This window comes from Euprymna scolopes, chromosome 19 (genome assembly GCF_053919585.1).
Source record: "Euprymna scolopes isolate OS-2025 chromosome 19, ASM5391958v1, whole genome shotgun sequence".
Taxonomy (NCBI): domain Eukaryota; kingdom Metazoa; phylum Mollusca; class Cephalopoda; order Sepiida; family Sepiolidae; genus Euprymna; species Euprymna scolopes.
The window spans coordinates 11,500,292-11,515,324 of record NC_136500.1 but is presented as its reverse complement, the minus strand read 5'-3'; the positions used below and the strand labels follow the sequence as shown (position 1 = coordinate 11,515,324).

Here is a 15,033-nt window from a genome sequence, read left to right as displayed (position 1 = left end):
ATCTTTGGTCACACAACTCATACTTAATTAAAAAAGAAAAAAATGGCAAAACTTGAAGTTATCTCTCTTTGTTGTGTTTTTCATATCGGCCATTTTTTTCTTTTTTATTCTTTTTCACACCAAACAAAATCGCCACTTGGTTGTAAGGGGCTACTATTTGGGATCATGTCTAACAGGATTTTAGGGAGTTGACTAGCAAGATGCTTGTTCACATTACATTCATTTAAACTTCTGCATGTCAGTACAATCAGGAAGCAGGAAACGGAGAAGTAATCTCAAAAGGTGGCTATTTAACGGAAGAGACTATTAGTATAGAAGGCTTTCCAGCATCTCATAACCTCAACAGATTTTGTTTCATGTCGGGTTGGTCAATATTATCACCTAATATCCAAATGAAATGCTTCCGGTTTGAAATAAAAAGCATGATTTTTCAGAGTTACTTCACAGAAAAGGCATTATTCTGGAAGTACCTGTAAATAAATGTCTGTTGATTCAACTGAAAAAAAATGAGTTAAATTCTTTTCTTGTCTTTGTTTTTTCTGTGACTGTCTGCATACAACGTGTTGGTCCTGAGTGTTGACATGTAACGACTATGCTACACTAATACATCCATCTCAGAGACAATTTAATTGGCTGGTCATTTATGAAGATCAGAGATGATGTAGGTCCAAGTATTGACCCTGGAGCATGTCTGCTTTGATGTTTTGATGCTGTTTCGATGTTTTACTATCAAGAACAACTTGGATCTTTCTTTTTGTTTAGAATAAATTTGATTCTATGAAACTTTTGAAACAACCGTCATGCAAGATTTTATTAAAGGCTTGGCACTTGTGCACTATTAGGACAGAATCACTTTTTTGGTTGTCACTTGTAGTAATTCTTCGAACGCACTCACCTCGAAAAGACAGAAGGTCTGCTCTGTCTGCTGTCAATACGTGGGGACTGGGAGAGGAAGAAAAGTGGTAGGTGTGGTTAGTTTTATTAGGAAAAAGGCGAGACTAACCGAGACATCAGATAATAGACCAAACTTGGACGGATAAGTGGCTGTGCTTTTGCTCAAAACAGGTGATAGAAGAGAAAAGTTCCTTTCAAAAGAGACTTCCAGGGTGAGAAGTTGAAGGACCGAATAGTTTTTTGGCTTACAAATGGTAGGCAAAGCATTCAATATTTATCTGATTCTTGAACCTCATGGCGTCTCACCTGATCACAAATGGTTTGAACAGGTGGAGCTGGTATGTGAAATGTGTGGGGTGTAACAAAAATGTGTAAGGAAAGTCCTTTAAAAAAAAAGAATTACTGCGCCCTCTGTAGATGTATAAGGAAAAATTCAAGATGGCGCCCGACTCTCTCTTTAACACGGTAAGTTCAGGAAAAGATGTTATAAATGTTGCAGCAATTCAATAACCATTATACACCGGTTCTGCATGGACTCCAACAACGGTAAAATATCCTCACACGGCACGAGAAGCAACAGCCACACGATTCCCCGGCCAACTCAATCCTCGCTCTCCCACGTCTTTTTCATCCCCCGCTTTTATCGTCGTTCTAGGCCGACTAAATTTGCATATTGCAAGAATTCGTGTGACTTTGCGAGACATCATACTTTACAAAAGACGGCGGCCGCCATCTTGGTCTTTCTTTTCTATTTTTGGTCAGTAACGCTGAGCTGGTCTCGAGGTAAGTCTTTTCCCCTCGTTCGTCTCTCCCACGTACCCACACAACACGCAAACACGCAGGCGCTTATCTCCTGGATGCACGTTATATGGAGTTGACAATGTTGAGTATGTACTACCACTCACGCTGAGAGGTGAAACACTGTCCATATACCGGAGATTAACCCATTACCAGAGGGCAGATTTAAAGCAAGTAAAACGAGCCTTCTTTGTAGCTTTCATGCCAGACCCCTTTGTAGCATATGATAAGTTTGTCTCCCGTCGTTTGCAATCTGGAGAAAATGTTGATGAATACTCGAGTGACCTGGAGGATCTTGCACAGTTAATAGGAGAGAACCTCTCTGATTGATGGCTCAGTTGCGCTTTCATGTCAGAACTCCCCAGTTCCGTTAGACAACAGTTGTAAGGATCCTCTAGAACAGGGGTCGGCAACCTTTTGTTTAGCGTGTGCCGACTTAGGGTTTCAAATTATTCAGCGTGCCAACATTTATTATTTATAACGATCAAGGTCAATATACCTGTTCTCTATATTTATTTCATAAAATATATAATAATGTCAAAGTTTATAAATAATGTGAAAAAACTGTTTCTGAAAAGTTTTTATTATTAATGGGACCCTTGTCCTTGCATGGTCTTTGCCAATTCCTCAATGTCGGGAACATACTTTGTAACTTTGAGCTTAACACAGTTTTCTGAATGTTCAGGTGTTAGACGACTTCGACGTGGAGACAACACTGCTTTCATGTGAGACAAAATTTGCTCACAAGAATAAGTTGAACCAAAAGCTGAGAGAAGAGCAAAAGCAATTTTCTTCAAACAGATGAATGAGCTTGGGAGGGAGATCCAACAGTTCAGAATAGCACCAGACTTTTCAAAATTTTCATCTTCCAGAGACTTTCTTAGTTCAGCAAATTTTAATGTCCATATTTCTGAAGACCTAAATTCAATCTGTTGCATTTCAAAATCATCAATGTCCATCCAGCTAAAAAGTTCCAGTTGGGCATTTGTCAAATCAAGCATGTCGGGCTTAATCAGATATGAAAATAAGGATCCATGAATGTAGAAGTCCTGGCTTCGTTTTTCGAATTCTGCTTTGAGTGCTTTCACGTACTCCTGAAGCTCATCTGTGTTCACTTCGAATTGATTTGCATGATTTTTCACATTTGGAAAGTACTTAAATGCTTTGATGTTGATGTCACGGGTAAAAATGTCAAGTTTCATTGTAAACGCTTTCCAATAGCTGAAAAGATCAAGGACTGTTTGTCCCTGTCCTTGTAATTTCAAATTAAGCTCATTCAAATGTGTGTTTATGTCGGTCATAAACATCAACTTCAACAACCAGCTTTCATCATTCAGCTGAGGGAATCGTTTCTGTTTTTCATCAAGAAACATCTTAATAGCCTCAAGACAACAAACAAATCTAGCTAAAACTTTGCCTCGACTAAGCCAGCGAACATTGTTGTATAACAGAAGATCTCCATATTCACACTCAACTTCTTGTAGAAGCGATTTGAATTGCCTGTGAACCAATGAAGAAAATGCACACAAAATATCTTCTGCTTTGGTTGTATCATGAAGGGGTAATAAACAACACAACTCCTCATAAATGTGATTATTCTCGAGATATCTTGCAACCACTGCTAGGCGAGACGCATCGTTTACATCGGTGCTTTCATCAAGAGCGACACTAAATACAAGGGATTGCTTTAATCCAGTTGTTTGCTTAGTTGTCACATTTTCAGCCAAGTCAGATATGCGCCTCTCAACTGATCTTGCAGAGACTGGTATTTCTCTAATTCGAGAGAGTATAATGTCCTTATTTTTTAAATCACGAAACAAAACTTCAGCACCACTCAAAAAAGCTTCTTTGATGTATTCACCATCTGTAAAAGGTTTACCATTTAAAGCCACACACTGGGCTATTTTGTAACTACATTCAGTAGCTTTACTCTTCATTCCAACAGCTTGGCTCAAAATAACAGTTTGTTTTTTGAAACCAGAAATAGCTTTTTTGATGGCTTCACCTTTTTCTTCTGAAGTTTTAAACTTAGATTGATGTTTGGTTTGAAAGTGCCTTTGTACACTAGATGTGCGACACACAACATTTTCGCAACAGAAAGCACAAACAGCACGATCCTTTTGTTCCACAAATCCATATTCTATTGTCCAATTGTCTTGAAATGGGCGATGATCAAGTTTTCTTTTCTTTTCAGTCATATCTAACAGCAGGGGTATTCTGAAAATATAAATAGGCCTAATTACGTAAACATCAATTATGATATATATAAAATACCAAACAAATTATTCTTGCCTTTGCTGTGGGAGAACCAGGATACATTTTAATAAAAATTGTGGAGAAAAATTATGTACAGGGTGTCCCAGAAAAAGTCTAAAGGTTTTGATTAGCTCGAGCTAGGATCCTATTCGTGCGTGGCATTCACAATTTAAAAAAAATATTTCATCCACGTATTCCTCCAATCATACCATTTTGTTTAGTATGAAGATGATCGAAATTGCTCATCTCTTCTAATCCCAGTTACGAGCTTGAAAATTAAAAGTACAATTTCAAGAATTTGAAAGGCAATTATACCTTATCTTGTATTCATATTCTGACCACTGAACAATTCTGTAACTCTAGCACCCTTCCTAAATTTAACACCCCTCAATTTCAAACAGCAAATAAAATGTTTAAAACTAATAATTTTCAAAATTTTTTTAGCTCATTGTGTTTAGGAAAGATTTTTCTTAAAGAAAAGTAAAACTTTTTAAAATAAAATCTCATATAATTAATTTTATCGTAAAAAATATCACAAAAAAGTCAAAGCTTCCTTACTGCGCGTGAGCGTTTTCACGTAATAGTTTCAATTTCAATTTGTAAATTTGTAAATTCTTGAAAATTTTCTATGATTTTAAAAATCGATAATTTTTTTTCTATTCATCAAATCCTTTTCATTTTTTCAGATTTTATGTAAAATTCTACGCTCTTTCGAATGGAAATAAAATTATTTTCTGAAAAATTCATTTTCATACTTCTTTTATTTATTTTTACCCCCCCTCTGTCTAAAAGTATGAAAGTATGAATTTCTATTAAAAATTCGTCTCGGAACACTCTAATTTATATCTTTATTTAAAGATCATAAAAAAATGAATAAAATAATGTGTTGTTTTTTTTTAAACCTTTATCCCTTCATTTTGAAAATAAACGCTAAAGTTTAAAATATGTACATTCTTTTATTTTTTAAAAAAGATTTATGAGCTGTGTAATTTTTTTATTTTTATCATGCTAAAAAAATTAAAGTTTCTTTAGTCTTTCCCTTAAAATTAAATTTGCTCTTTCGAAGATCTGCTAAAATAGCTATTTTATCTGTATCGGAACACTTAGTAAATGTTACGAAAAAAAAAAAACCATGTAAAAATATTTAAAAACAACAAAAAAATATAAACTGAAAGTTATCCCTTCTATTTATAATCATTATTTAAAGCTTAAAGTACTCACAACAAACATTCTCCTTTTTTCAAATAGAGTCCACGTGTTTTTAATCTCTCTTAGAGCTGATGACAGATTTATGACAAGCTTAGTGAAAGAAAGGGTAAGTGGTAAGTTAGAGAGTTACAGTATAGGGAGATAACAAAAATGGAAGTTTGTTTTGTTTTGGTAAGCTTTAACCCCAAAATGACCCATTGCCAGTCATCGTCTCTTCACAAGGGATGGTAAATAGTGTCATTTAGTGTGAAAAAAGGAGGGGTTTTACATATTGTTCCAGAACATTATAATCATTTCTCACTCTTTCTCTCTCTTTCTGCTAAACGAACGACAGACAGACAGCCAGACAGATATTGAAAAAAAAATGACTACCAAAAAATAATTTGTTTCCTAATAAGGTTTATCATATTTTGAATATGGTAGCATATACTTAGTTTCATTACAAAACTTAAATAATAATAAAAAACTAAAAACAAAAGTTTTATAATTACAAATAAAAATTTATATACTTTTCTTAACTTTTTTTCCGGCATTGTTTTTTTATTTGTATAAATATTAAAATAAATTTAAACAAAAACAAATAAACTCCATGTTACACGTGTTGTTATTATCACTGGTAAGTGTTTTATTTTAATTAAGATAATCATAGTCAAAAGATTTTTTGGTTTACATATACACTTTTTATAATTTCAAGTTAAATTTTATATACACTTCAAGGCATCCGTAGATTTCAAATGTCAGCGCTGCTGCTGATGTAAACAAAACTTCCGGCGATTCGTTGAAATTTTGGGCGGATTTTATCAACCTATCTCTGAAAATATTGCTTTAATTTCCAAATTTATGAATTCTTGATTATTTTTATTGTTGATTTTTGTAGAGGAATCATTCATTTACTTAATGGTCATTTATTTTCGTCTGATAAGTTACTTTTTATATATTTATTAGATTTTTTTATTATGATTTTTGACTAAATTTTACATTTGCAACTCTCTCACGCTACGTTGTATTTCATCTGGGTCGGTGAGACTGAGTCACCAGACTCAATTCAAAACGCATTTCAAAATTATAGTATCTGACAGAACATACTTTGAACGAGCATGGAGCATCTAACGCCTACGGTTCGCACGGACAAAAATAAAACGCGTTTTCTTGTTGTGGGCATGCACTTAGGTGGCAAGAGTACGCAAGAGATCGCAGATATCCTCATAATTCCAAGGAGAACTGTTTCCTTTTGGCTGTATGAAGTTTAAAAGATTTGGAGGCTCGGCGTGCCATTAGAATTGCTTGGCGTGCCACCTGTGGCACGCGTGCCGTAGGTTGCCGACCCCTGCTCTAGAATGAAATGGAATGGAATGGAATACTCTGGAGCAGATTCTTGTGAGTGCCCGGGTTTTCATAATGAACAAGGCAGAACTAGAGGAACCTGTTGCTGCAGTAGTCGGGAGATGCAGAATTCTTGCTCGTGTGCCTGTGGATCAACCTTCCACCTCTAACCAGCAGGATGCAGTTGCAATGTGATGCCACAATTGTGGAAGTCCTGATCACTTTGCCAGAAACTGCTGGCAGCCCAGGGACAAAGCAGACAGGGTGGTTCTAGTGATACACTGTTATTGATGCAAGAAATAAGGACATGTGGCATCAAGGTGTCTAGGAAATGAGACAAGGGAGGAGGTCAGCACTACTCTCTCCCCACATAAACTAGAAGAGGTGCTCCCTGTGATAAAAGTAAAAATCGATGGGCTCAATCAAATAGCGTTGGTGGACTCTAGCTGCTCATCATCAGTTGTAAGTGGGTTGTTATGTCAACCCAAAGTACAGAAGAATACTGCAATTCTAACGGCAGGATGGAAAGCCATGGTGTTAGCAATATAACGTTAACAAGAATCCACTGAAGACTGACGTACTGGTGGTGAACAGCAAACCATTGATCTCATTCTGAGGATGGACATTATCAAGAAATTTGGTTGCATGCCTATTGATAAGGGAGGCAAGGTACATTTTGTTGGGACGGCTTTTGCTCTGGGTGTAACAATAGAGCTGGAACAGTTTAACTTGTGCACAGAGTTCAACCAATGCACCAGAACCTGGATCATGTTGTGGAAGTGGTCTGGTGATCAGTTGCCACAAAATGATGTAACAGAGTATCAAAGTATAATATCCTTGCAAAAGCCTGCGCAGACTATGATACAAGCTACAAGCCTGGATTAATAATGGGTGGTTAGTTCCATACCCAGAGAAGGAATTGGGACCTCCAAAGAGCCTGATCCTACTAATGACAGTCATTTGACAGAACCAACAATAGGTGAGGCCGTACTCAACACTTGGGAATTAAATGAGCATGTGGACCCATTTACAACCCACGCAGACATATACACCGAAAATGGCAGCGAGCAGGATCGAATGTATCAGTGTTAGACCTTCGCAAGGCATACCTCCAAGTAAGTGTGCACTGTGGCCCTATCAAACTGTACAGGGACAGCATGGGGGTTGGACACAATGTGGTACTTTCCATCATGCAAACAATTATTAATGCTTTCCTGAGGAAGGACAACCGCATACAGTGGACGACATCTACTTATATTGATGACGTGTATGTGGATGAGAGTGTTGTGCCTGCAGCACATGTGAAGGAGTATCTCTACAACTTTGGATTCCTCAGCAAAGAACCAGAGAGACTGCAGGATGGTGCACAAGTGATTGATTTGCAGTCTGGGAAGAGCATAATGTTCTGCATTGGAGAAAAGGGAACAAGATCCCAGACATACCTCATGTTGTCACGCGACAAAATATATTTTCACTATGTGGCAAGTTGGTTGGACACCTTCCTGTGGGTGGTTGGCTTTGTGTTGCCATGGCATTCATCAAGACGAGAGCATCTGACGTCACTACAGGGTGGGAGGACAAAGTAAATGACATCCTTCTCAACACCATGATCAAGGAAGTTCTCACCAAAGCCCAGAAAGAAGAATCGCAGCCAGAAAACGGTGTACCATACCAGAGACAGTATACTGACTTGTCCTCTGCTACAGTAGCTGCCAATATGGTCCATCAGTACTGCATACAGCTGAAAGAAATTGACGAAACAGTGCTACAGATAGACAATCAACAGCAAACTGTCCACAAAATGGGTGACCGTATGCGAGTAGAGACTCCACACGGACGGTGTACCACAAAGTATGGGGTGGAACATGTGACTGGAAGTACCAGTATGCAGAATATATCAGTTGATGGAATGCCACACCATGTGAGAGACCTGCGACCCATACTGGAACCAGGCCCGCTAATGGCCTGCACTGACACGCCTTCGGAGAGTGGAAGTGAGAGATTTGTAACCATCAATAAGATGCTGGGTGAGCAGACACCCAGTGTAGATGAAGATGATGGCTCATCCGATGACATTCCGAATGAAGACACAGTAAGTGATGAAAACACGATGATTGTGCCACCACGAAGAAGCACATGGCACAAAAGACCCCCCCCCAAGTGTTCCATGTGTGATCATAGGATTGGGGGGGGGGGGAGTAGTAATTCTTCTTACACACTTATCTCTGAAAGACAGAAGGTCTACTCTGTCTGCTGTCAATACGCGGGGACTGAGAGAGGAAGAAGAAGCAGTAGGCGTGGTTGGTTTTATTGGAAAAAGGTGAGAATAATTGTGAGAATTCCCAAGATTTCAGAGGGATAATAGACCAAACTCGGATGGATAGGCAGCTGTACTTTTCTCAAAGCAGAAAACAGTGACAGAAGAGAAAGTTCCTTTCAAAAAAGAGTTCCGGGGTGTGAGGCTGAAGGACCCAGCAGTTTTCAGTGCAGGGGCAGATAAAAAATAATTTTCTGAAAATTCACGTACATTTCAATAATGCACAATCATATTTTATTAAAAATAAAAAAAATGTCTAAAAAAACCTCTATTTTTTGTTATTATAAGTTTTTTTTATCTTAATTTTACTTCCAGAAATATGTTACAAAAACTTTATATTCATGTTTTATTAAAAATATAAAAATGTCTATTTTGTTAAAAAAATCTATTTTGTGTTATTATAAGCTTATTATAATTATTAATTATTAATTATAATTATTAAAAAAAAACTCTCTCCTCAACAACAATAATAGCAACAACAACAACAACAACAACAACAACAACAACAACAACAACAAAGCATGCATTAATAAAAAGCACACATTTATTTTCGATTCGGTCCTGAAATTTGTCTTCCCTGCTATGCACTCTTCCCATGTCCCAACTGAAAACTAAAAGAGTAATTTCGTCCTAGAAGTGCACAAGTGCCAAGGACTTTGAAGATATTCAGCACTACCAAACTAGCTTCCTCTGTTTTGGAGCTGAAAAAGTAACAATTCACATTAAAAAATGTTTCGGATATCAAACACGATTACCTGATATTGTCACAGCCTGTTCGTTTTTGCAGGGAGAAGAGAGAGAAGATGTGATTTAATTACAATCGAAGGGGGTTGTGTTATTGTAAGCTCTCTTTCAACCAATGCAATGTCCATGAAAGGCGAGTATCTATATCTGTCACAGGTGGGCAAAGATCCAGTGATTCCATGCGGCATACTTCAAATGGCTAGTCTGGAGACAGAAAATGATTACCAGCTATCCATAAATGATAATGGTGTCTCTCGGCATTGAATCACCAAACTGACTATACTTTAATTGATGTTGTTTAAAGTTAAAAGAAAGGAAAAGAGAAGTTTTACCGCGTGTTTGCGTCAGGCAGGGTTGGATGAGAAAGAGAGATCAAAGATGGTGCCCGTAATTTTATGAACTATGGTCTCGTAAAGTCTCACAAAATCACGCTGCACACATGCAAATGAGGGAAATTACAGGCTGTATAAAAGCAGGTCGAGTTTAGAAGTGGGAAGGAATCCATTTCTTTGACGATTATCAGTGCTTGTCAAATTGTTGCTTGTCAAATTGTTGCTTGTCAAATTGTTGGATTTTGAGCCATGCATTTGTTGGCCTGTTGCTACGATTTGTCTCGAGTTGAAACCAAAAGAACAAGCTATCTTGGCTATGGCCACCGACCTGAACAATATGATAAAGCTATTCAGTGGTGAAGGTGATGTGATGTTTTGGCTAAAGAAAGTGGACCAAGTGGCAAAACTCCAAAAGATAGGCAATATTGCCACAGTGATACCGTTATTCCTGGAGGGGGATGCGCTAGCCCTATACTTGGAGCTGAATGAGCAAGAACAGTACGGGACTGATACAATCAAAGTCAGATTGATCCAGGCATTTGCCAAGGGACTGTTTGAAGTGTTCAACAGATTCACCAGCATTACCAACCAACTGGTGCCTGGCGTTCAAGCGATTGTCAGAATGGATGTAATATGCCGACTTGGGGGCATCACAGTCTGCACCAATGGTGTAAGGTTTGAACCAGCTGGGTATGTAGTAACAGAGTGGGTCAAAAAAGCTGGAGAAAAGAGATGGATAGTGATCAGTGATCCAGATTTTCAAGTGGAATTTGATGAGAATCAGTCGACGGTGGAGTGGTCATGGAGGAATAAATTGCTGATGCTAACAAACAGGCTGGCATGCTATAATACTTCGCTCAAAGGAGGAGTGAGAAAGGATTTTGAATGGGAAGTGGACAGATGGATTGAGAAGGGCATAATGTTGCCATGGATGAATCGGGCATCTTGCTATTAATGGCCGTTCTGCAACCAACAAAAGGGAAGGTCAGACCAGTTCTGGATTTCTGAGAGTTGAACCAACATATTGAGTGCCATACTGGAGGTGATGCTATAAATGTATGCAATGAGACAATTAAATAATGGTGGAAAATGAACGGTGCGTGTACATTGGTCAAGCTAAAATCTGCCTACTTGTAACTCTCGGTCACCAAGAAAATCTGGAAGTACCAGTTGGTCAGATATAAAAGCAGAACCTACAAGAGTGGGGTTTGGGTTGAACTCAGCACTCAAGGTCATGTCGACCATTCTGAGGAAAGTTCTGGAAAGGATATGGCACTGTGAGCTTGTACATTGATGACATACTTATAAATGAAACTCTGGTGACTGCAAAGGAGGTGGTGGTTCATTTGAAGAAGTTCAGGTTGATCGCCAAGGCACCGGAAAAATTGGATGGGGGAGTGGCCTTGGGTCTAAAGCCGAAACGAAGTCCGTTGGATGGCTTGGAGTTTTGAAGAGGGAATGAGATCTTGCAAATGGAAGAGCTCAACAAGCGGGAGCTTTTTTCCATATACATGCGGCAGGCTGATTGGGCTTTACCTCGTTGCCAGCTGGCTTAGACCAGTGTGCAACTACATTAAGAGGCATGCCGAAGGAAAAGGATGAGATGGTAAAGTGGGAAGAAGAATGGCTGCCTTGATCAAAGAGGCCCTGAAAAAAGTGGAAAGATGAGACCCAGTTTGGCGAAGTGTGATGCTAGCCAAATTGCAACAGATTTTATCTTAGAAGTGGGTGGAGTGGTTGCAGAGTACACGGCCTGGCTAAGATCGATGATTTTAAATGATAAAGGATAAGGACAAAAGGAATAGCAGAGATGCTGGTGAAGCACAGGCTTGGAATATGGGGTGAGTTGATATAGGAGTTGTCTCTGAAGCTGTGCATAATCATGGCAGCCTCTAAGAAGAATAGGGCTTTACATGACAATGGTCGACTACGGCCCCAAGAGCTTTGCCCTATGGAGAAGGCTGTGAGGTGGAGCGGCCAGTGAAATAGCAGCACGGTGTCTCTGGAGCAAAGTCCGGTGGAAGAACTGCTAACTGACAATGGTACTGCATTTAGATTGGTAGCAGTTGTGAATTTAATGAAGAAATGGAATATCCATCAATTTTTCAGAGCTGCTGGACAATAAAGAGAGTGGCAGAAAGAGGGAGCACCTCGCCCAAGCAAACTGTCCACTGGTACAATATGTTGCCTAGACCGGGACAAGTGCAAGAAACAGTTCCTCACCTGTTGATATTCATGTACTCCTGGAGGCATCCCAGGGTTGAGCTGGCAAGCAGGGAGACAGAGACAACAGGGACCATCAGGGATGAAGTATGGGTGAAGGCCCCAGGGACACAATGTACCACACAGTGAAGCAGAGGATGTGTGACCGGGAGTAATATGAGCAACAACATTGTGGTAGATAGAGTACTGAGACATATTCTTGACACCAGGCCAGTTGAAAGTGAAATGGTGGAAAGTGATCAGCAGCAAGAGGATGGTGAGGCACCTCAGAAGCCGAGTAGGGAAAGACAACGCCACAGTGGATGAGGGAGTATGAAATGTGATCTAGAGATCGGGATGGGGGAGCATGTTGCTTAAAGGAGAAAGGAAAACAAAAGTCTTACCAAGTGTGTGCGTTGGGCAGGGTCAGGCAAGAAAGAAAGAGATCCAAGATGGCGTGCATAGTTTTATGAACTGTGGTCTTGTAAAGTCATCACACTAGACACATATGCAAATAAGGGGAATCACAGGCTGTATAAAAGCAGCTCGAGTCAAGCAGTAGGGAGGGAATCTATGTCTTTGACGAGTGTTGATGTTAGCCAAATTGTTGGATTTCGAGCCACACATTTGATAGCCTGTTGCTACAATTTATCTCGAGTTGAAAACCAGAAGAACAATAGTGAAGCATCCGGCTTTCCAAAAGGGGGAAAAATGGAAGATTATTAAAATAGCATTGATCACACCCGACTGCTAAGGGTGCCTCAGGCGACTAGCAATATACACTCCCTCCTTATTCCTAAAGAATGAGATAATGTATGAGAGAATGGTGTTCTAACATCAACGAGAAACATACTCCACTCTGATATCTGATATAAATCTGAGAGCGGCAGTTAATAACATCAATATTTTATGCCACGCAAAAGTGATATAGATTGTTCGAAGCTGTTGACTAGGATCACCCTGTAGCTGTGATATTACATTTCATTTAGTCTGTTCTTGGTCAGTAAAAGAGAAATCCTTCTAAACTGAGACAATTTTAGTTTTTATCCCAATCCAGATTGTCCCTTTTCTGGGAAGCTAGATTTTTCACACATTAAAAAAACGACCTTGTGCCTAAGTCTGCCCTCGTGGGGAGGCAAGTAAACAGGTACTCACGGTTGAATATAATAATAAAAATAGAGAATAACAAATTTCTTTTACTTTTATTCAGGGCAAAATTGATAAAACAAGTTTTTTTTTTCCTAATTCGTTTTATTTTTATTTTTATTTTTATTTATTTATTTTAGTAAAATGATTATGGCAGGGTGCGAAATGGTAGGTTGGGGAGGAGGAGTATTTTGTATCGACGTTTTTGATTGGATAATTTTGCTATCTTTTAAACCAACGAAATGTGTCGGCGTAAAGCACGATTGCGATGTCAGTGTGATGGCGTTTGAACTTCAAAGACGACTTATCGCATGCAAAAAATTCGGGTCATTATTATCCAGTCATTGCTTGACTGTTGAACATTTTCCGACGTGCGTATATCGTCTGATTTCATGACGAATATACGGTATAGGAAGCGACAACTGTTAAAAACATTACTGGAGTAATTTCGTGGTTTCGTTGCTTATACAGTGTAAGTAAAAGGAGATGTGGTACTCGTGCAGAGAGTGATCTCTGATCCTCCGTGCTGAAATAACGTTATCATTTAAAAAAGCCATTCTTAACATGGGGAGGGGAAGGTGTTTTAACCTTACAATTGAATAAAAAAACATATCATAAAACTTTAATTAAACGTGGAAATACGATTTAAAAATAGCGCGGATCACTCTCTGCATTAGCACCGAAAATGTAAATTTCAATTAAAAAAAATAGAAGCATGTCTTTATTTATTTTAAATCTACGTGAATCTTTATATATGTCAGTCATCCATTAATAATAAAAATATTAGTGTCATATTTATGTTTCCGGTACTTATGCAGAGAATGTACTGTGCTCAACGTTAATGTTTCTTAACGTGGGGAGAGGAAGGTGCTTTGTTACTATTCTGTACTTTCACCTAACAATTTAATAAAAATATTTCGGATAACTTTGTATATCGCACGTATTTCGTTAAGATAATTTGTCCGGCTCAAATTATTCGGAATTTGCTTTTTGATTCCTATAAATTTGAATTCGTATTTCAGATTAAAGGAATTTGGCGGATCTGAACGAGACCCCCCCCCCCCAATATATTAGTGTCCAATCAATAATAATCCACTGAAAAATTGAAAAAAAAAACAAAAAAAACAAACAAACTGAAAGCCTTAACATGGGAGGTTGGGGGTGTTTATTCCGAAAGCCGGGGTGATTCTTGATCAGATCCGCCAGGAATTTAACTGAAAGTTAAAATAAACGAAGGTGAACCCGGGGAACCCCTGAGTCGACAATTTACGGTACTTGTACAATAACGTTATTTAATATTTAGAACCTCACCTGGGGAGGGAAGAACGTTTTGTAACTATTATGTACTTTCACCTAACAATTCGTTAAACAAAAGATACCATAAAAACTGAATTTAACTTGACAATCTTATCTAAAAGAAAATAAAAATCACACCCATGTTGTTCTGTATAAAGACACTCGAATTCCTTTAAAACTCTTTTTCTGCAAAAGAGGTCTATATTTAAGTGAAATCGACATTTAACTGTTTCTAAAATATAGCGGTTTATTTCCGCTCGTTTCCGTGTTGCCACTCAGACTTAGGGTTAATTTATTATTTTTATTTAATTTAATAATTTACTATCTCTGGTACTACGTTATAATGATATGAGATCTAATAATAATAAAAAAAAATGTTTATGCAAAGTTAAAAAACAAAAAAAACAATTGGTGCTAGTGCAGTAGTACTGCACTAGCACCAATTGTTTTGCACTGCAGTACTGCAGTAGTACAGTACGCAGTAGTGATCCGCGTTATTTTTTAAATCGTATTTCC

General features: G+C 38.2%; 3 protein-coding genes across 4 annotated transcripts in view; 1 reads left to right on the top strand and 2 right to left on the bottom strand.

Annotated features, from left to right (window-relative positions):
- LOC145303410 (WASH complex subunit 1-like) overlaps window positions 1-15,033 on the bottom strand; it is a 99,919-nt gene that overhangs the window by 78,444 nt on the left and 6,442 nt on the right. The gene's annotated exons all lie outside the window — the stretch shown is intronic.
- LOC145303407 (general transcription factor II-I repeat domain-containing protein 2-like) lies at window positions 2,145-5,268 on the bottom strand. The gene is made up of 2 exons (XM_080144728.1): window positions 5,170-5,268; window positions 2,145-3,909 (listed from the first exon to the last, which is right to left on the bottom strand). The coding sequence occupies exon 2, from the start codon at window positions 3,888-3,890 to the stop codon at window positions 2,280-2,282; it is 1,611 nt and encodes a 536-aa protein (XP_080000854.1). The 5' UTR covers window positions 3,891-3,909; window positions 5,170-5,268; the 3' UTR covers window positions 2,145-2,279.
- LOC145303412 (uncharacterized) overlaps window positions 13,429-15,033 on the top strand; it is a 113,564-nt gene continuing 111,959 nt past the window's right edge. The window contains exon 1 of one of the 2 annotated variants that reach the window (XM_080144733.1): window positions 13,429-13,693. The gene's annotated coding sequence lies outside the window, so the exon portion shown is untranslated. The remainder of the gene's footprint in view (window positions 13,694-15,033) is intronic. The other variant, XM_080144734.1, reaches the window with a different exon arrangement.

Bases quoted from the DNA above. Each gene is read 5' to 3' on its own strand.
- LOC145303407 (XM_080144728.1), bottom strand. From the start codon at position 3,890: ATGACTGAAAAGAAAAGAAAACTTGATCATCGCCCATTTCAAGACAAT.